The sequence below is a fragment of the Megalobrama amblycephala genome, linkage group LG15 (genome assembly GCF_018812025.1).
Source record: "Megalobrama amblycephala isolate DHTTF-2021 linkage group LG15, ASM1881202v1, whole genome shotgun sequence".
Taxonomy (NCBI): Eukaryota; Metazoa; Chordata; class Actinopteri; order Cypriniformes; family Xenocyprididae; genus Megalobrama; species Megalobrama amblycephala.
Genome location: NC_063058.1, coordinates 1,783,258 through 1,806,835, shown reverse-complemented (window position 1 = coordinate 1,806,835; position 23,578 = coordinate 1,783,258). Strand labels below are relative to the sequence as shown.

Genomic DNA, 23,578 nt, shown 5'->3' with positions numbered 1-23,578 from the left:
ATTATTATGTGATTCTTTTGTCTTCTCAGGTGTAAATGGCCCATTATTCATGATGATTCACGCCTCCACGCATACTGTTTCTCTTGACAAAAAGTGTCTTACAAAAACTAAATCAATATATTGTTTTATATGAAGGAGTAGGCAGCATAATTTTTACATAATTCTGAAGCAAAAAACTCTCCTCCAATACCCAAAAGTCTTGTGAACACAGATTTAATATACTTTTTTTGGCCTTATTTCAGTGACTTAAGTTTTTTGTTTTTTCAATAACCACGCATAAACATTATTCCTTCAAAAATACCAACATGTACATACATGTTCCTCACATTATTGTAGCCTAGTTTGTGCTGAATACAGTGTAATGACACTTTTGTCATTTATGTTTATGAACAACTGAAAAAAGCACAAATGTCAGGGCATGTCAAAACTTCTCCAAGCCCCAAATCAGCCTCGGACTCCAGAGGGTTAAAGCTTCATGGCAGAGAATTAAAGTCGATTAGTCGGTGCAACCCCTAACATGCACTCATTAAAGGGGACCTATTATGCTCCCTTTTACAAGATGTAAAATAAGTCTCTGATGTCCCCAGAGTGTGTATGTGAAGTATATTGCCGTCTTGTTTTTATCCACTATATTGGTACAAGCCAGTTGAACCGTCCAAATGATGGCCAAAACTTTACAGATGAGTTTTATGACGTTTATTGTACTTCACACAAAAGATGAAGCGTCTGTTTTCACTCTGGAAAATCACTGTAAGAGCTTAATAAAACACTGCAAGTGTGCATTAAAATATTATTAATAAACTCTCTCTCTTATCCTTGCATCATCATCAACATACACAGCGAAGTACACAGAAACACTCGTTACAACTTACAGTAAACATGCCTTTTCAGGTGGTGCTTAATAAACTGGTACATTTAATATCTGTAAATAAACTCAGATGAACTGTAATAAAGTGCTCTCACCTTAATTACTGCCGTATCCAGTATCACTCTGGAGTCTTTAAGCTGGATTACAAACAGTTTTTACTTGTTTCTCCTTTAGTAGCACATTTCTAGCACATTCTCTGTTTTGTATTGTCCCTTTGTATTGATATTCGTTCACAAAGCAGTCCGTTGTGAAATGATTCACGCAGATATAAACAATTTTGACAGAACTGAGGGAGCACTTTCCTGGAAAACCAAGTTAAAGGATTAGTCCACTTTTAAATAAACTTTTCCTGATAATTTACTCACCCCCATGTCATCCAAGATGTCCATGTCTTTCTTTCTTCAGTCAAAATGAAATTAAAGTTTTTGATGAAAACATTCCAGGATTATTCTCCTTATAGTAGACTTCAATGGGCACCAAACAGTTGAAGGTCAAAATTTGTTTTACTGCAGCTTCAAATTGTTCAACACAATCCCAGATGAGAAATAAGGGTCTTATCTAGTGAAACCATTGCTCATTTTCTGAAAAAAATTGAAAATTATATAAGTTTTAACCGTAAATGCTCATCTTGAACTAGCTCTCTTCTTCTTCTTCTCTATTTGAATTCCAGCAGTGTAGACACTGCTAAGCGTAATGCTGCCCTCCACAGGCCAAAGTTTGAACTAGGGATGGGCATTTTTCTAAAATATTGTATTTGAATGTTTGGGCTCGTAAAAAACGAATATTTGTTTATTTAAATGAGGTTAAACGAGAAGGAACGTTATGGTTTTATGTTCATCAAGATTTTGTAACAATTTTGAACAAGCTTACGATTAGGCAATACACAACAAGCTTACATTATATCTTAAGGTTTTCTTTTAGTTCGAACCATTAAACAATATGTGTAAATGGAAAATATTAAGAACAAAAGCATTTAAGCCCAAGCAGCGTGAACGGGAAAAACAGCAGACAGCGCCAGTTATCGTACAAAACGTAATGTACATAATACTCTTGAGTCAGTATATGGTTATCTTTATATTTTTTCGCGTTCATGTTGAGAAAAACAATAATATCCATATCTCTGGAGAGAAAATGAGCTGCGCTGACAGACGTTGCAGAGACAAGGTTAACAATAATACATAACTGTATGCTAAGCTAAGTTTATAACAGCAGCACTTTGTTTTCTGTTCATAAATATGTTTCCCTCAACGAAACTTAAAGGAAACATATGTGTCAAAATAATTTTGCTATCAGATAAGTTATCATCTCGGCTCACTCTGGGATAACTTACAGCTGAGCTTACCTGTCATGAATGTAGTGATGGACAGCTGTCTTTCCTCTCTGGTGATTTAGATTTCATGTGCTTTCTCAATATGGTGGTGATATTATGATAACTAATTTTCATTAATTAATTTGATCAAAAGTAATTCCATTTTGTAAGATCATTTTCATCCAAGTAATTCCAAACTGCGCGAGACAGACGACAACATTATGTGACAATCAAATAAAATAAACTTGTTAAACATGCTCCACAGCGCCACCCGGTGCATTTAGTTATAACTGCGAGTTTTAGTGCTTAGGATTTATCAGGGATTCACTGCCAGCAAAGCAACATAGTAAAATTCGAATAGTATTTTTATTTTTTGAATATTAATTAAAGGTCGAATATTCGAATATTCGACTGTTTGTGCACACCCCTAGTTTGAACCAATTATTATATACTATTAAACTAGCATACTGCATATAAAAATTAGTTCAAACTTTGGCCTGTGGAGGGCAGTAATACGCTTAGCAGTGTCTACACTGCTGGAATTATAATAGAATAGATGAACATTTCTGGTTAAAACTTATATAATTTTAAATTTTTTTCAGAAAATGAGCGATGATTTCACTAGATAAGACCCTTATTTCTCATCTAGGATCGTGTTGAACAATTTGAAGCTGCAGTGAAACTAATTTTGACCTTCAACTGTTTGGTGCCCATTGAAGTCTACTCTAAGGAGAAAAATCCAGGAATGTTTTCATCAAAAACTTTAATTTCTTTTCGACTGAAGAAAGATAGACATGGACATCTTGGATGACATGGGGGTGAGTAAATTATCAGGAAAAGTTTATTTAAAAGTGGACTAATCCTTTAATCCACCTCGTTTAGGGAGTAAATGGAGAGAGCTCTGTGGATTAATCCATCCAGCTACAGAACACCTAAAACTCTTGGGAGACATTCTCGTCAGTGCAGCAATGGTGGACTTGCTGTGAACTCTCTCTCAGGGCGGTTCTGTGTTCAAACGTCAGTGTCTGTCAACATTCGTGGGTGGGGCCTGTGGCTGTTGTGACATCACACTGCCAGGGATCTGGAAACGGCTTGTTCTGCGACACTGCTTATGATTTATGGGGATTAAAAAGGAGTGGCTGGATTTTTATCACTATAGGGTGGTTGTGTACACACACTGCCAACACACATTTATGTCCAAACACCAGGCAAAAGTGAATTTTGCATAATATGTCCCCTTTAAGTGCTCTTTTATTTTATTAACGTAATTTTAAAGGATTTGATTTCCACATAAGTGACTCAGTGTATTAATCTCTGTCTCAATCACTGTAAAGCTTAAACTACCGATCAAGCATTTATTCAACATGTCATCTCGAATGGTAAAAAATGGTAAAACTGCAATAAATGCACAGCTGTCTGGAGAGTCTCTCAAAACTTTTATATTTTATACCCTCAGAAAACTTTTACATTTTTCAAAATTTCTAAAATTCTGAAGAAACAGTCAGGAGCTCATCTGATTTCAGATATTAATCTGAATGATAAAGTGATCAGATTATCACACTCTCAGGAGATCATTGTATTGTGATTCAGTGTTCAGATCATGGGCAAAAAACTGGAAACCCACTGTACATGTCTTTATTGATTTTATTTAATCATCTCTTCCAGATTTTCTGGCTGTAATCTCTCAGATCAGCATTGTGAAATTGTGTCTTCAGCTCTACAATCCTCAAACTCTGTCCTGAGAGAGCTGGATCTGAGTAACAATGATCTACAGGACTCTGGTGTCAGCTTCATTTCTGATGGACTGAAGAGTCCAAACTGTCAGCTGCAGATCCTGAGGTATTTAAGAACATATAATGGATAAAGTACAGTCAGACGGTCACAATGTTCATGTGTGTCTGTAGATGATCTGACTGTTGATGTGTGATTGATCTGCTCTCTTTCAGACTTGCTCTCTGTAATCTCACTGCTCAGTGTTGTGACAGTTTGTCATCAGCTCTACAATCCTCAAACTCTGTCCTGAGAGAGCTGGATCTGAGTAACAATGACCTACAGGACTCTGGTGTCAGCTTCATTTCTGATGGTCTGAAGAGTCCAAACTGTCAGCTGCAGATCCTGAGGTATTTAAGAACATATAATGGATAAAGTACAGTCAGACTGTCAGTTTTCATGTGTGTCTGTAGACGATCTGTGTGTGTGTGTTTGTGTGTGTTTGTGTTTTTGTGTGTGTTTGTGTTTTTGTGTGTGTTTGTGTGTGTGTGTGTGTGTGTGTGTGTGTGTGTGTTTGTGTGTGTTTGTGTGTGTGTGTGTGTGTGTGTGTGTGTGTGTGTGTGTGTGTGTGTGTGTGTGTTTCAGCAAATTGGGCAAAATTGAGCAATTTGCAGGGTATCCACGGGGCATTAAAAAGCATCCCCGGTGGGGACAAAAAATATTACCCCTGGGTGATACTACTCCACAAACCACCAACAGAGCATATAAAATACCAAAAATAAAAATATTTTTTAAAACATTGGCAAGTAAAACACGTTTATATAGAGCTGTCTCTTTACGGCCACAACAAACGGGACACTTTTCAGGCGCGCATTCTGACTTCACCTCAGCGCCAAGCACAAGTCGAACGAGCGCGGAAAAGATGGGTGAGGACGAGGGAGATTTACTTGAACAACAGTGGACTGCGGTCAGATGAAAATGAACATGACTGTCCAAACAGCCGTAATACTGTGCTCGCGGCGCGCACTCAAGAATTGCACACGCAAATGCAGTGGCGCACGCCGCACATTACTTTATTATAGCTTAAATAAAGTGCAAATGAAACTACGAGCATGCACAGTCGTTCTTCTGTTGTAAATTAAGTCATGAAATTACCAAACATGTGATTAAAGCTGCCTCAAAACTGCATGCATAGGCTATTTGTTGATATTGTTTCAAAGCAGTTTTTATCCAATTTGTTGGCCGTAAAAATGTCTTTAAATGCACGTCTACACCAAGGAAATCAACATTTTTTCAGAGGAGCATGCCCCCGTACCCCCTAGACTAGTAAACTACATTTTGTGACCTCGGTAAATATGAAACCCTGTGTACGGCCCTGCTTCTGTTTTATCTAATGAAATATGAGGTAAATGTGTATTTCTCCAAATGTGCGCACTTTGGGACTAAACGTTTGTGTGTGCACTGTGATCAAAAATATATAGGAGCAAACACGATTGAATGTAGAGGTTTGTGTCTTGTTATTCAGGATTTTAGCGCTGGTTTAACATGTCAGGGCTCGACATTAACGCTTGTCAAATAGTCTAGGTTAAATGGATTTTTTGAAGGGTAATTGAAAGAGAATTTGATTTGCCTGGCTTGATTGATCTTGGTCCACTGGAACGCTCAGCTCCGGCTCGAAGGACCATGTAAAAGACTCTTAGGACACTGCTGAATCACAGGGGGAGCATCACAATGGGGCGTCAGTAAAAACACCTTGAGGCAATATCCATTTTAAAGGTTTATTTTCACCAATGACAGTACATAAGTCATTTCATGGGTGCATCAGACTGATTTATTTGTACACAGCACCATGTTACAATTTCTGAGCAGCAAATACAAGGAAAGGAAGTAAACCACTAAAGCAAGCTGCCCTAAAGGTCACTAATTGAAGTCTGCAGGCTGCAGCTGTCAAAAGTGGACGGGGCTTCAATGACATCAACAGTCTCATAGGGATTTTCAACATGGTCCGCCTGTGTGTGTCTGTAGATGATCTGACTGTGTGTGTGTGTGTGTGTGTGTGTGTCTGTAGATGATCTGACTGTGTGTGTCTGTAGTTGATCTGACTGTGTGTGTCTGTAGATGATCTGACTGTGTGTGTCTGTAGTTGATCTGACTGTTGTGTGTCTGTAGATGATCTGACTGACTGTGTATCTGTAGATGATCTGACTGTGTATCTGTGGATGATCTGACTGTGTGTGTCTGTAGATGATCTGACTGATGTGTGTCTGTAGTTGATCTGACTGTTGTGTGTCTGTAGTTGATCTGACTGTTGTGTGTCTGTAGTTGATCTGACTGTTGTGTGTCTGTAGATGATCTGACTGTTGTGTGTCTGTAGATGATCTGACTGTTTATCTGTAGATGATCTGACTGTTGTTGTGTCTGTAGATGATCTGACTGTGTGTGTCTGTAGATGATCTGACTGTTGTGTGTCTGTAGATGATCTGACTGTTGTGTGTCTGTAGTTGATCTGACTGTTGTGTGTCTGTAGATGATCTGACTGTTGTGTGTCTGTAGATGATCTGACTGTTTATCTGTAGATGATCTGACTGTTGTTGTGTCTGTAGATGATCTGACTGTGTGTGTCTGTAGATGATCTGACTGTTGTGTGTCTGTAGATGATCTGACTGTGTGTGTCTGTAGATGATCTGACTGTTGTGTGTCTGTAGATGATCTGACTGATGTGTATCTGTAGATGATCTGACTGTTGTGTGTCTGTAGATGATCTGACTGTTGTTGTGTCTGTAGATGATCTGACTGTGTGTGTCTGTAGATGATCTGACTGATGTGTGTCTAGTTGATATGACTGTGTGTGTCTGTAGATGATCTGACTGTTGTGTGTCTGTAGATGATCTGGCTGTTAATCTGTAGATGATCTGACTGTTGTTGTGTCTGTAGATGATCTGACTGTTGTGTGTCGATGATCTGACTGTATATCTGTAGATGATCTGACTGTGTGTGTCTTAGACTTGTGCCGATATTCGGTAATGCGATAAATCGCGATAATGAACATGCACGGTATTGTAATCGTGGGCACTTCAGAATACCGTAAATAATAATTTATTACCAATTATTAATTTTTTTATAAGGCAATTAAGAATACTTTACCCATCAATCGTATAAAATGCACAACACCACTGTATTCTGCGGAGACGAGCTGAATGAAAGTGCGCGTTCACTCTCTGACAGCAGAGGGCGCTGATGGAACAGCAGCGTGCAGCGGTTACCACGGAAACCGCGCAAACAAAGTAACTGCGCTAGTTAAGTTTTTAAAATGCTTCAAACAGCCATTCATTTTTTTTGTAATCTCAGTGTTGTTCATCACAGCACCAAATACTGAATACTTAAAAAAGACTTAAAAGGATATTTATTTTCAAACCTAAACATTTTTATATTTTAATCTGGACTACAACATGCCCTAATGATTACAAATGTTCTGATTATTTGTTATTGTTCAGTAAAACTTTGAAAACATACAGCTTCATTAGTAAACATGTTAATTCATTATCACTAAACTGACAATAAAAATACTTATAAAGTATTAATTATTATTAATGAATGTTAATTTCTTAGTTACTGTTTAATAACAGTACTAAAATCAAAATAACTTATTTAATGGACCTGAGATAAAACTAACAATGATCAGTTGTGTTTCTAAACTAACATTAACAAAAAATAACACTTTCTGTAACAAATGTAGCTATTGCTCAATCTTAGTTAATGCATTAAATAGAGTAAAGTGTTATCTGTTGTTCTTTATAGTCTAATTCTTTTGCATTTTAATCTGTTTGAAAATTTCAGTTGTTTTTGTTTTATTACAAAAAGAGTTCTTAAACCTGTTAAACTGACAAATTGTTTTGCAACTTATTTTAATATTGTGATAATACCATATACCGTGATAAAAGCTTCATCAATTAATTGCAACATGAAAATTTTATACCGTCACATGTCTAGTGTGTCTGTAGATGATCTGACTGATGTGTGTCTGTAGATGATCTGATTGTTGTGTCTGTAGATGATCTGACTGTTGTGTGTCTGTAGATGATCTGACTATTGTGTGTCTGTAGATGATCTGACTGATGTGTTTTTGTAGATAATCTGACTGTGTGTGTCTGTAGATGATCTGACTGTTTGTCTGTAGATGATCTGACTGTTGTGTGTCTGTAGATGATCTGACTGTGTGTCTGTAGATGATCTGACTGTTGTGTGTCTGCAGGTTGTCTGGCTGTATGGTGACAGAGGAAGGCTGTGGTTATGTGTCTTCAGCTCTGAGTTCAAACCCCTCACACCTGAGAGAGCTGGATCTGAGCTACAATCACCCAGCACAATCAGGAGTGCAGCTGCTCAACCACAAACTGGAGGATCCAAACTATAAACTGCAGATACTCAAGTATGTCAAACACTTATAATGACACACTGAACGTGTGTGTGAATGATGCAGATCTACATTAATGTGTGTTTGTGTGTTTATAGTGTGGATCATGGAGGAGAGGTAATGATGACAGCAGGACTACGAAAGTGTAGGTCTACAAACACTCACACACTCTCTCTCACACACACACACACACACACAAAATGAGATGGCGTCATACGTGAGTATATAAGCGTCATCTCTGTCACTCCGTCACAGCATCAGGTGTGTCATGAATGATGGAGAGTCTGTGGAAGATGTGCTGTTGGAGGTGGCTGAACGTGTGGGACATGAGAATATTGTTTCTGAATCCTGAATGAACAAAGCGGTGGTGGTGTTTCTCAAGGATGAACAACTAGATGAACAATTAGCGACAAGTATTTGAAACATGCTGTCATTTAGGCAACAAGTATTTATGTTTTAAACTCACAGACTCTTAATGTCAATTCTTAATTCCTACTGAGAGTGTGTAGTGATTTTTACTTTGTCCATCAAAGGACAAAAAGTAAAATAGGGATTGGTACTCAAGTCACCGCTGACGTTGTGATTTTTGGACACACGTCTCTTAAGGTGTGGTTATGAGTACATCAGATAACCACTTCCCCCCCTTTCCCTAGTTCAGGGCACCAGTCAGGGTCTTTCACTCCCAACAGGGGCTTTCATTCATTTAGAATTAATGTAAAGTGGTCAGCTGATTTATCTGAAAGATTGGTGAAATTGCTAACTTGTAGAGCCTTTTCTGTATTATCAGCACAAGGAAGACACAAGTGTAATAAAATAAATTTTATTAACAGAAGATAAACAAGAATAACTAACACGACTACTAAATGAATACCATGAATGATAAAGGAATAAAGTGCATAAGATACATAGAATACAAGTGATTAAGTTGGGTGTGGCTATGGAAGAGTTACGTTATCTTAGGGAAAGATAAACTGTTTCTCTGAAAATAATAAGGGGGGGAGAACCTTATTATGCACCAAACAAATAAACGAAAGATTATTTGTTATTAACTAACATCAGCTATATTACATCTAATGGAAATTAGGAAACTATATACTGATAATATACAACAATGCCAAGGTCTCTGGAAAGAGGTTTGGTTAAGTGATATTTACGTTCCACTTGGTTGAGTCCGATGACGGTGACGTCTTCCACTGGTTGTGCTGGGTGACAGTGCAGTGGGGGGAGGAGCCAGAATCTGTTTCAACAGTCTTGAACACGAAGCTCTGTGGGATGCTGATCTCCTGGAGCACCAAAGGGTCCTAAAATTTGGAACACGCAGATGAGGCCCTGGTGTAGGTGCAGAAGGTCCTTAACAATCTGGAACACACAGATGAGGCCCTGGTGTAGGTGCAGAAGGTCCTTAACAATCTGGAACACGCAGATGAGGCCCTGGTGTAGGTGCAGAAGGTCCTTAACAATCTGGAACACACAGATGAGGCCCTGGTGTAGGTGCAGAAGTTCCTTAACAATCTGGAACACACAGAGGAAGGTACCTTGAAGTGAAGGTTTGCTCTCCTGAGCTTAACCTTGTTGCAGCTGTCGTTACTGTCTCGCTAGACGGAAACTTTGAACGTAGTGTTGGTTAATGTCTCTTTCCTCAAAAGCTGGAGGCTCAGAACGTGGTCGTCTCTGTTGCTGCCTCACAAGCTGTAGACTCAGATCATGGGATCTGTTGTTGTCTCTCTGGATGGACCAGAGGCTCAGAACGGTGTTGTATCTGTTAATATCTGTCCCCGTGCAGGACAGACTCAGAACGGTGTATCTGTTGTGTCTCAGCTTCGCAAGCCGGGACTCAGAACAATATCTGTTATGTCTCACCCGATGGGAGACTCAGAACAATATCTGTTATGTCTTTCCCTGTTTGAAGGGCAGACTCAGAACAAGGAGTGTCGGTAGAAAGGGTACCTTTATCCAGGGCCGCGTTATCCTAATGGGCAACATGGGCTGCAGCCCAGGGCCTCGAGCACTGGGGGGCCCCCGAGACAATCCTCTTTTGTGTTTTAAAACGCATCGTCGTCACACACCCAAATCAAGAGTCACAGGCGCAGCGGACACGCACGCAGGAATACAACCAGGACAGTGGCGTAGCGTCTGGGTATGCACGTGCATATGGGCCTGGGTGGATTGGTGGCCCGCTACTACAGGCTTACCATCAAGGTATACTTCGGGCGTTCGCATCGCGTAATTTTCGTCATCAGGAGGGTTCGCGGACGTCCGCACTCCCCGTCTGCGTGCAGCCCAATTTTTGTGATGGCACGGACCGTGTGTGTACTGTTCAACAGCCCATGCGAAAGTAAATTGAGTGCTTGAAAACAAAAGTCCACTAGATAGTGCGCAGCGCACACGCCGAATGCATCTTTCCGCAGCCACATACATTTAAAGGCTCACACGCGCGTCTGTGCGCAAGACAGAAGCCGCGTGCATGTTCATAAAAATGAAGCATAATAGACATAATGTTGTCAATAACTTGCTAAAGCCTATCTATGTTAAATGTTACTACTAAAATCATTAAGAAGCTGAATAAATGGACAAAGAAGGGTCCATACAAGGTCTTAACGATGATCTATTGCATTTGACCGTCATTTTTAAAGTTTCTGAAACTTATGCATGCAGTAATGTAAGTAGTACAGCATTTTAAACGAGTCATATTGGTTTTCTGAAAAAACGGCTACATCTGCTCATTTTAAGATACTGCACAAGATGTTAATAAATGTAACTCGTACACTCGTTGGGTGGATACTTTTTATTCAACAAAATAAAATGCACATAAAACGTGATGGAAACATATTTAGAGAAGAAACTAATAGTACATTTATTAGGTATAAAACATGCATTAAAATAAGTCTTTGACAGAATAATTAATCAACTAGAATAATCTGAAATGATGCTATGACCATTCTGAAATTCCAAAGCCAGAGTCGAATCGGTCTAATTTAAACTTGGACTTGTTAAAAAGCCTTTGTTAATTTTAATTTTTTTTTTTTTTTTTTTTTTACATTTTTAGATCAGCAATGCAAATTCATAATGATGAAGGAGAGCATATAGTACTGTAGTGCTGTTGTTGTCAATCCTAGAAATCCTAGAAATCCTTATTCATATTAAAATCTTAGGGCTCATTCGCATAAGACGCGCGATTATGGATGTCGAGGGGGAGGGGAGGGGGGGGGCCTTTGCGTTCATTAGCCCAGGGCCCCGAGAAGGCTTAACGCGGCACTGCCTTTATCCCTTTCCGATGAGGAGGAGATTGCAATTTGGCGCTTCTCCATTCGAGTGCTGTGATTGGCTGCTGGCATCAGAGGGGACACACAGTGTGACCCACCCTTCTCTCCCCTGTGGAACTCATTTGCATAAAGCACAAAGTTGGAAGTCTTTACAGTGTCTTTAAAGTTTACCAATGCATTTCTCACTTTCCAAACCACCACCAGAATACCTTTGGCAATATTCTAAACAAATAGAGACTAAACATGATGGAAAAAGATTGAACTGTCATTCAATTGTACATTAACAGCTGTATTTGTATCAGATGTTGCACTACAAATAGCTGTCACTGAGAATACTTGTTTCTGTGAATAAGTATGAAATGGATGTGTAGTTTGCATCAGTTCTAAGGTTTTCAAACATAGTTTTGAATGGGTTTGGATGGATCTTTGTGATCTCTCTTCGTTTCACCCATTTCTGCTAAGGTCCCGAGGACTTTTTATGGCAGTCTCTGGCCAACCTTAGGAAGTAGTGTTTAGATGGGTGAAGGGCAGTAACTGCCTGTGGACCAATGAGAAGTCTTGTCCTTCCCAGGCTTGGTACAAAAGGTCTTCTTCTTACCCTCTAAGAGGGGTCTGGATGTCCTTACATCTTTATCTGATGGCGTTGGACAGTTTGTTTGTGTTAGTCCACCAAGATCCAATCAAAATGTAGCAAACCTTTGTCCGCTGTTACAGACAGAGAGGGGCCCGGCCATAAACTGGGCCCTAGAATGTGCTGTTCACTACAAGTGTAAAGAAAGGAAAGACAAGGAGTTGACTTTTGAGAATGAGCGAATGGTTAAAGGTAGGGCTTTAACGATTCCTCGATTTAAATTCGAATACTCGATTATTAAAAAATCCTTGATTTCAATTTGCCCGTGTCGAGTAACCAGTAAAATACCGGAAGTGGTGCTTTATTTATTAGGCTGTTTTCTAAAGCTGCACGATATTAAACCTGTTTAAAAATCATAATAAAGTATAATGCTGCTGGAATTTACAAAGGCTGTGAATTAATTAAATAAATGTATGTGCTGCAGGTTTAATATATATGTGCTGTAATTTACATGCATGTAGGTTACGTCTCAGAGCTTCACATGAACTGTTATCATTTCCATGAGTGGACACTCAAACGTCTCAAACTCAAACTAGATCGCGCTGTAAAGTGTAAAAACAAGTCAGTTGTCAGGTGGCTGGCACCCTCTGCAGGCATTTGTTATACTACATAAAGAACATTAGTTGTACAATTCAATACATTATGTATTTTAACAGTTTTGTTCAATAAAACCATATAATTAATTGCTTTTGATACTTTACATGAATCAATTATTATTGTGTTATTGCTATTCTATATTTATTTTAAGTCATATGCGTAAGTGAATGTGTTTTGTTGTGTAAGCACCTTTATAATGATCATGTTAGTAGTTGAGCTATATGCACGACGAGCGCCGCCATGTTTGTTTATGCCACGGTCAGGAGAATAGATCTGTTGGATTTACAACACGTGAATTCATCCACTTCTTTCAAAATACACGGATGGATGTAAGTGTCCGGTGAATTGGAAAAAGAGCAGGGTAAACTTTATAGTTGCTTGCCTTACACCATGTTCTAACCAGACGCGACGCCACAACAAGTAATAAAAGGTATCTTTTCCATGTTAATCAGAGTTTTTGTCCTAACCTGCCGCGACGGCAACACGTGAATATTCTATTTTAGAAATGGTTTCTATTTCTCCGCCACACGCTGGAACAGCAACACAAAGTATGAGAATGATAATTTCAGCTACTGTTTATGTGCTTTATTTAATGATAAAAGCGTCTAATGTGAGTTTGAATCATTCTGTGTTCCCAGCTTTTTAGCTGTAATGAAAACAACACTTGCTAATTCACCTCATATCTTGAAAATAAACAAATGGCACAAGAACGTTCAAACTCAATGCGAACAAGTGTATTTTAACTGTCAGATATTTCCCAGGTTGTGATCAGGTTTACTCTTTAGATGAGATCCATTATTTCTTGGATGAGACTTTAGGAAAGGTTGCTGACGTGAGGAATTTCTCCAGAATCCTAATTTTCAGTTCTACATTGTCAAAGGAGGGTAGGAGAAGATAAATCGAGTATGTGAAAGAGGTTTAGTTGTTTGACTATATTACTGAGCTCATCTCATAGACTTTAATTGTTTTTCTATCAGGTTAATGATATATTTTATGCCCCAAACAAACATCACAGAAAAACACTAAATTTGCAGAGAAACATGATTTGTCCAGTTTATGAGCCGTTTTTAACTAGTTATCAGTGCCGGTCATCACCAGGAGCTCATTTTCTACATAATGTGAACATAACTGTGCATTCAGCTTTAAAGGAGTCATGTGGAAATATCTTTCTATTAATACATGAGATTTATATTTATTTAATGACTGTTTTGGTCATCATGCAGTGATGGTAATGACATGTCTTGACACGTGACTATTAATTCAGACACAATAAAAACGCCACACTCTCGTCCACACTAGAGTTTACAAGTGTTTCCAAAAGCTTCTCATTCACACTGAAACATCAGAAACGTTAAATTCACTTTACTGCACATGTGTGAAACAATAAAGCTCACTGAGATGATACAGACGATCAGACATAATAAAGTTTTCACTCTATTCTTCTGGCAGGATCATTTTATTGATCAGAATATCTCAGCATTCACTGAAGCGTCCTGGTCGCTCTCAACATTATATGTTTGCTCTTAAACTCAACTGCGCTCATGTTTCGCCGCAGGACAGCGATTGTGAGTGAATTTTCTGTCATGTTTGCAGGACTGTGAAATGAAGAGTGAACAAAGTAACGTATCTTTAGCAACAGTGTGAAAGTGAACAGCTCATAACAGGCACAATACCGGCGTAAACACAGATATCTGTCGGTACAGTACGCGTCACATGACTAAACATGCGTCAGTGTCTCAAATACCTCAGTTTTCACAGTCACACTACAACACGAACACAGCTTTATCAAAATGATCCACTCGTGAGAGCGTCTTCAGAAAGCTCAGTTTTCACAGGACAGAAACACCATCTCAGTGTGGACAGAAGGACAAAACAGAGAGAAAAAGATGAGATTCAAACCAAAACATATTAGTGTGGATGAGACCTATGGCTTCAAATCAAAGATATCTGTCCAGAGCAGAAACATGACAAGAAGAATGGAGATTATTTTGTAATGGTTTAAATTCTTATCTTATTTAATCAGTGAATGAATGAAAATCAACATTAGTCCATGTTTTTCATTAGAAATGCCCCATGATGAAATGTAATTTTAGTTTAGTACACATCAATAATCAAACGTTCTTATATGTATTTCAGTGGCGGCTGGTCAAAAGAGTCAATTTACTAAATACAGACAACTTCATCATGAAGAAAGATAACAAATGAACAATATATAGTCATAATCCATGACAAAATACTATAATAAACTAGTTTAGTGGATAATTCAGCAGCAACAGTTCCTCTAGGATAATCATAAGAGCCCTGTCACAGTCACCAGCTGGAGTGCCTTTGATCACCACCAAAGGGCACTGCACCCCAGACTACTGTCAGACTCCATTCCCCATAATCATTTGCCCGAATTATCAGTCATGACATACAGCTGTTGCTCATTAGCCTCATTAGCTCTGCCTATAAAAGCTTCTCACTGTCATTCTCTGTGAGGTTTTGTGAGTGTTGATGGCATTTCTGAGTGATTCTGTGTTCATCTGATTGTTGGTTCTGACCCTGTTTCCCGTGTTCTGGATCCGTCTCTGTTTCCCGTGTTCTGGATCTGTCCCTGTTTCCCATGTTCTGGATCTGTCTCCTTTCTCCAGACCTCTTGTCTGTTTTTGGATTACTCTTCTAATAATCTACTGCGTGTGGGTCCTCAATCTCTGAGTTTTGGAGCAGTTAGTGACATGTTCAATAATTTTATAAAATCTAAACTTTTAGTGAAGAAACATTAATAAAGTGAATCGGTGCAGCACTAAATTTGGTAAAATGTTACACATTTGTCTTTATATTGTTCTAAAATACATTCATGAAAAACTAGTAAATCTATTTACATATAAACCAATACCAGTAAACATTTCAGTTTTCTGTACCAATATAAATACCATAGTAACATTGTAAGTAATTGTAATTGTTTTATTTTAATAGAACTAAAGTTTTAATGAAATGAAAAAGAAAGAAACAGAAGTGTCAGGTCAGTTTTAAACTGTAAGTCTTAATGCACAGATCTGTTCATATCAGATTGTTTTTGTCCGTCCGTCGCTCTGCTTATGATCACAATGTCAATCATCACAGTTTCAGATTCAGTTCAATACGGCTGTAACTCCTGAAACTGTGTGAATTTAGCAGCATGAACAATAAAACTGTCACTCAAATTCTGAATGTGTTTGTTTATAATCAATGAATGTGATTCGACTTGAGTTCAGCCGCAGCACAAACTCACTGACTGAGTGAAAACTGCTGTTACGATCATCAAATCTGTCTCTATCTCTTATTGCCATCATGTTCACACTGTTGTTATAGAGAAACCATTGGAGAGTGCAGAGCTCACGCTGAACAAACTCTGGAGGATTGAGCTGATTCTGACTAAACCGTTGTGTTCACATGATCAACAAACATGTCTGTGATTGACTAGAGTGATCAACACTGCAGAAACACACAGTAAATAGAAACCGTCGAGGCTCTTCACACACACACAAACACACACAGGATCGTCTGTCAGCAGGAATGAGCCGAGCCGCTGCTGCAGAAAGCCTGCTATCATTACGCTTCACATTTAAGTGTCGCTTTGGTACTTTTGACAACACTAGTCTGCTCTGTTTCAGGCCTGACAGCTTTTTCACACAGTTGTGTTTAGGGCTCCAGAAGTCTAGGACCGGCACTGCTAGTGAGGTCTGAATCTCTAGTCTCTGTTCAACAGCTTTCACTGGATTAGTGAGGACATTTGTGAATCTGGAGGACATTCTGTCAAAGCTGTAAACACACACACACACACACACACACACACACACACACACACACACACACACACACACACACACACACACACCTTCACTGTTGTTGTTCTTGATGTTTCTCTCTTCTTGTGTTCAGATGCCTGTGATCTCACACTGGATCCAAACACAGCAAACACTCGACTCGTTCTGTCTGATGGGAACAGAAAGGTGATGCGTGTGGAAGAGGATCAGCCTTATCCTGATCATCCAGAGAGATTTGTGTATCATCAGGTTCTGTGTAGAGAGAGACTGACTGGACGCTGTTACTGGGAGGCTGAATGGAGCGGAGATGATGCTGAAATATCAGTGACATATGAAGGAATCAGCAGGAAAGGAAGGAGAGATGACTGTGTGTTTGGATGGAATGACAAATCCTGGAGTCTGCTCTGCTCTGCTGGAGGATTCACTGTCCGTCACAATAAGAACAGGACTGTTATACCTCCTGACCGTCTATCCTCTAAGAGAGCAGGAGTGTATGTGGACGTGTCGGCCGGCTCTCTGTCCTTCTACAGTGTCTCTGACACACACACACTCACACACTTACACACACTCAACACCACATTCACTGAAGCTCTCTGTGCTGGATTTGGTGTTTATTCCTCAGTGTCTCTGTGTGATATTAAAGGATAGAGAGACACTCTGTAAATCCTCTTTCTGATCTTCACACACACTCATCAAATCTCACTTCATTACATTTGTATTCATTCATTTTTAATTCATGTTTTTCATTGTCATCTAGAAGTTACACCTCTTGATCAGACACACACACTGTTCTGAATCTGGATTCACTCGCAAATCTCTCTGTACTCTTGCAGAAATTAATTTGCTTCTGGATTAAACGCTGTCAAAAGTTATCAACCAATCAGAAGAGACAACTCATCCATGAAAATGCTACGTGGAATCTTATTGGTTGAGAGTGAACTGCGTCTAGAATTCTTTCGACAAAGATGGATATGTAATTTCTTTACAGTTTAATAATATTTAATAAGATTAATCAAAATTTAGTCCAAAATTTAGCGCTTGGATGTTTTCCATATTAATAAGCCTGTTTGTAACTGCATCCCACAGGTCAAACCCCACTGAACGATTTATCCAAAACCATCATATTAGCCAATATCATGGACCAAAACATTAAATTAAACAATTTAAAACAAAAGATTAAATAACTAATGTTATTAATTAGTCTATTCAGAAATGTGTAATATAGGAAGATTTGTCTGTAAGGGTAATGTTTAAACGCACAGCTACCTGACAAATATAAACCGTTATTCCTCTGCGTGAGGAAGATCCATTTAGGTCCGCTCTGACGAACAACAAAAAACTTCCTGAAACTAACTAACTCTTCCATCCAGATAGCGAAATTCTGTTTTTACTGTTATATCTATTTGTTATGTGTTCAATTATTATGTATTTGGTTCTTTTTTATGTAAAGCACTTTGAATTACCATTGTGTATGAAATGTACTATACAAATAAAATTGCCTTGCCTTGCCTAATATGGTTTGAAATGAATGAAGATGTGTTTCATCCAGTGTTTTAAATGAATCTCTTGATTTAATTATTCTGATACATCAAATACATTTTAACAGTCACTGGTCACCACCTATTGGCAGAACAGTGTAATAACATTAGTTTCAAAGGTCATTTATTGCTGAAATCAGTGTATAGGTGCTGGTCACATAATTAGAATATCATCAAAAAGTTGATTTATTTCACTAAATTCCATTCAAAAAGTGAAACTTGTATATTATATTCATTCATTACACACAGACTGATATATTTCAAATGTTTATTTCTTTTAATTTTGATGATTCTAACTGACAACTAAGGAAAATCCCAAATTCAGTATCTCAGAAAATTAGAATATTACTTAAGACCAATACAAAGAAAGGATTTTTAGAAATCTTGGCCAACTGAAAAGTATGAACATGAAAAGTATGAGCATGTACAGCACTCAATACTTAGTTGGGGCTCGCCTGAATTACTGCAGCAATGCGGCGTGGCATGGAGTCGATCAATCTGTGGCACTGCTCAGGTGTTATGAGAGCTCAGGTTGCTCTGATAGTGGCCTTCAGCTCTTCTGCATTGTTGGGTCTGGCATATCGCATCTTCCTCTTCATAGATTTTCTATGGGGTTAAGGTCAGGCGAGTTTGCTGGCCAATTAAGAACAGGGATACCATGGTCCTTAAACCAGGTACTGGTAGCTTTGGCACTGTGTGCAGGTGCCAAGTCCTGTTGGAAAATGAAATCTGCATCTCCATAAAGTTGGTCAGCAGCAGGAAGCATGAAGTGCTCTAAAACTTCCTGGTATACGGCTGCGTTGACCTTGGACCTCAGAAAACACAGTGGACCAACACCAGCAGATGACATGGCACCCCAAACCATCACTGACTGTGGAAACTTTACACTGGACCTCAAGCAACGTGGATTGTGTGCCTCTCCTCTCTTCCTCAATGCAACATTTACTTTCATCAGAGAACATAACTTTGGACCACTCAGCAGCAGTCCAGTCCTTTTTGTCTTTAGCCCAGGCAAGACGCTTCTGACGCTGTCTGTTGTTCAAGAGTGGCTTGACACAAGGAATGCGACAGCTGAAACCCATGTCTTGCATTACGTCTGTGCGTAGTGGTTCTTGAAGCACTGACTCCAGCTGCAGTCCACTCTTTGTGAATCTCCCCCACATTTTTGAATGGGTTTTGTTTCACAATCCTCTCCAGGGTGCGGTTATCCCTATTGCTTGTACACTTTTTTCTACCACATCTTTTCCTTCCCTTCACCTCTCTATTAATGTGCTTGGACACAGAGCTCTGTGAACAGCCAGCCTCTTTTGCAATGAACTTTTGTGTCTTGCCCTCCTTGTGCAAGGGTTGTCTTTTGGACAACTGTCAAGTCAGCAGTCTTCCCCATGATTGTGTATCCTACAGAACTAGACTGAGAGACCATTTAAAGGCCTTTGCAGGTGTTTGGAGTTAATTAGCTGATTAGAGTGTGGCACTGTCACAGACACGCCAGGCTCTTCATTCACCCAATCACAACGCACTCCCTCTCCTGAGTACTAAGCAGCCACACCTGACACGCATCAACACTCATCACCACAGCAGTATAAAGACACCCAAGATCATTCAGTCACTGTCCGGTCTCATTAACGCATACCTACTTGTTATGCTTACCTTAAGGACTCTGCTAACTTTTACTTACCTGTATCCAGCGTTCATGTGACTCCTCGTGTCTCCTCGTCTCTTGTGAGTGTCATCGTGTCTCGTCTGCTCCACGCCTGCCTGCTTCCACGATCCCTGGGAAAGACAAAGACAAGTATCAGTTCCAGTATCATCTTCAGTCACCAACTTAACCTGCTTCTACTCACCTGCACTCAGTTCACGATCTCTGGTTGTTCAATAAACTGTATCTTAACCTTACCTGTGTCTCCGTCCCCTTCTGTATGTAACAAGGTTACATTTGATTAATATTATTAAACTGTAAAGAAATTAAATATGCATCTTTGTCGAAAGAATTCTAGGTGCAGTTCACTCTCAGCCAATAAGATTCCACGTAGCATTTTCATGGATCAGTCGTCTCTTCTGATTGGTTGATAACTTTTGAGCGTTCCACAGCGAACCACAGTGAGAGCCATTATCCACAAATGGAGAAAACATGGAACAGTGGTGAACCTTCCCAGGAGTGGCCGACCGACCAAAATTACCCCAAGAGCACAACGACGACTCATCCAAGAGGTCACAAAAGACCCCACAACAACATCCAAAGAACTGCAGGCCTCACTTGCCTCAGTTAAGGTCAGTGTTCATGACTCCACCATAAGAAAGAGACTGGGCAAAAATGGCCTGCATGGCAGAGTTTCAAGATGCTGCTGAGCAAAAAGAACATAAAGGCTTGTCTCAGTTTTGCCAGAAAACATCTTGATGATCCCCAAGACTTTTAGGAAAACACTCTTTGGACTAACGAGACAAAAGTTGAACTTTTTGGAAGGTGTGTTTCCCAGTACCTATCTGACCATCACAATTTTTGTGAATTTTTGTAAACGTGGCAAATCTAAGATAACGATAGTAAATTATGGAGTGCTGCAAGGATCAGTGTTAGGCCCTCTGCTATTTTTAATATACATGCTGTCACTCAGCAATATTATAAGAAAACATGGAATTAGTTTCCACTGCTATGCCGATGATACTCAGTTATATATTTCAACACAACCAGATGAAATCTCTAAATTATCCAATCTGACAGAGTGTGTCAAAGGAGTAAAACATTGGATTACTAGTAATTTTCTTCTGTGAAATTCAGATAAGACTGAAGTATTACTTATTGGGCCAAAATCATGTACACAGAATCTCTCAGACTACAATCTGCATTTAGAAGGATGTACTGTTACTCCATCCTCTACAGTTAAAGACCCGGGTGTTATATTAGACAGCAACTTGTCCTTTGAAAATCATATTTCATATTTTACAAAAACAGCCTTCTTCCACCTCAGAAACATTGCTAAGATTCGGAATATGTTATCTATTTCTGATGCAGAAAAGTTAGTTCATGCTTTCATGACGTCTCGACTAGATTACTGTAATGCATTATTAGCTGGTTGTCCTGCTTCCTTAATAAACAAGCTACAATTAGTACAAAATGCAGCTGCTAGAGTTCTTACCAGGTCAAGAAAATATGATCATATAACACCAATTTTATCATCTCTACACTGGTTACCCATTAAGTTTCGTATTGATTATAAAGTATTGCTAATGACCTATAAGGCTCTTAATGGTTTAGCTCCTGTTTAGCTCTAGCGAGCTGACAGCGTGACGGCAAGAGCGCGTAAGTGTTTTGCTTAATATCTGTTCTGGTCAGTTGCTTCGTTTATTATTTGCTGCTAGGAAGGATTTAATTTGTATCTGTGCCTATCCTATTTTCTACCTTGACTATAATTGTATTTAATTGTACTTGTTGAAATAACAGACACGTTTTGCAGAGTTTATTGGTGTTATTGCTCATTTTTCGCACTTAAACGCTGTGTTGTTCTAGCAGTAGTTTCGATATCAGACATTCCCGGGCTTTAGGCTTTGCAGTGCTAATTTTCTAGGCCGGCTTAGCTGTTCTCAATCACGTGTTAATAAGCAGTATATTATTGCGTGTGCGCGCTGTCGCAGAAGCGTCAGCATGTGCTTTCAACATTTTCCTGTTGTCTCTCGGCATCGCTCCACTAACCCACGTAAAAGGCAGTGCAATGCTTCTAACCTGCACCCTATATACTCCTCTTCTATTACTAATACTCCTCTCTCTATCTCTGTGGGTCAATGGAATTGTCAGTCAGCAGTTAACAAAGCTTACTTCATTCCAGCCTTTGCTACTAATTCTTCTCTTAATATCTTGGCCTTGACTGAGACCTGGATTCGTCCAGAGGACTCAGCAATCCCTGCTGCTCTCTCTAACAACTTCACTTTCTCTCATACCCCTCACCAGTCTGGGAGGGGTGGGGGTACAAGTCTTCTAATTTCTGACAATTGGAAATATTCGACTCATTCCTCTCTTTGCAATAAAAATTAATTTGAGTTTCATGCTATTACAATCTCAATTCCTGTCAAAATTCATATCATAGTAATGTATCGCCCCCCAGGCCAACTGGGTACCTTTGTAGAGGAACTGGACATGCTGCTGTCCTCATTCCCAGAGGTTGGTAGCCCACTTGTAGTTTTTGGCGATTTCAACATTCATCTAGAGAAGCCATATGCTTCAGAATTTCTCTCTCTTGTAGCCTCATTCGATCTCAATCGGCTCATCACCACAAGTACACACAAATCTGGCAACCAACTTGACATCATTTACACACGCAACTGCATTACTGACAACATTTTGGTAAAACCTCTGCACATTTCCGATCATTTCTTCATCACTTTTAATCTACAACCCCCCATTTGTCCACCACCAACACCTCTACCAATTACCTTCAGACGAAACCTGCGCTCTCGTTCTCCTTCTCATCTTCCTCTGCTGTATCATCCTCCCTTCCCTCACCCACACAATTCTCATCTCTGGATGTGAATACAGCAACAGACACTTTATATTCCACCTTAACTTCATCTCTAGATAGTATCTGTTCTCTGTCATTCAGGCCTGCATGTGCTACTCCCTCTAGATTCTGTTCGATCTATCTGCTGCCTTTGATACGGTGAATCATCAGATCCTTCTGTCCACCGTCTCATTACTGGGCATCACAGGTACTCCACTTCTCTGGTTTGAATCCTATCTCACAAGAAGGTCGTTCAGAGTTGCCTGGAGAGGGGAGGTATCCAAAACACAGGTGTTCCTCAGGGTTCAGTTCTTGGACCCCTCCTCTTCTCCATTTACACTACATCACTTGGTCCCATCATTCAGGCACATGGTTTCTCCTACCACTGCTACGCTGATGACACACAACTCTTCAACAACATTTATTTTTATTTATACAGCCCTTTACAACACTCAAGGTGAACCAAAGTGCTTTCCAATAAAAACAAAACAATGTAAACAAAAATTAAAAAGCAACAAGAAAATGAATAAAAATACACAAAATGCCACCACAACTGCTAGATATTAAAAGCCAGTCTAAATAAATAAGTTTTAAGCTTAGCTTTAAAAAGGCCCAGGTCAGTGATAGTGCGCATATCGGCGGGGAGCTTATTCCAGAGTCTGGGCCCAGCAACAGAAAAAGCCTGGTCACCCCAGTGTTTGCACCGTGACCTTGGGACTTCCAGTAAAAGTTGTTTTGTTGACCTAAGAGCCCTGGTTGGCTGATACAGAGCCAGCATCTCAGTTACATAAGGAGGGGCAAGACCATTGAGAGCTTTAAAAACAAACAAAAGTATCTTAAAATCAACTCTAAAAGAAACTGGAAGCCAGTGGAGCGAATAGAGAATCGGAGTTATGTGCTCACGTTTGCGTGTATTGGTTAAAAGACGGGCTGCAGCATTCTGCACCAGCTGAAGGCGCCTGAGGGACGACTG

The 23,578-nt window shown here is 39.4% G+C and overlaps 1 protein-coding gene across 1 annotated transcript in view; it reads left to right on the top strand.

Moving 5' to 3' along the window:
• The window catches only part of LOC125247245 (NACHT, LRR and PYD domains-containing protein 12-like), a 33,168-nt gene extending 15,185 nt beyond the window's left edge, over positions 1-17,983 (top strand). Inside the window, 5 exon segments of the mRNA XM_048158503.1 lie at positions 3,843-4,016; positions 4,124-4,297; positions 8,140-8,313; positions 8,397-8,443; positions 16,693-17,983. Coding sequence (XP_048014460.1) covers positions 3,843-4,016; positions 4,124-4,297; positions 8,140-8,313; positions 8,397-8,443; positions 16,693-17,225 — 1,102 coding nt within the window. The 3' untranslated portion in view covers positions 17,226-17,983.
• Positions 17,984-23,578: the final 5,595 nt, after the last annotated feature.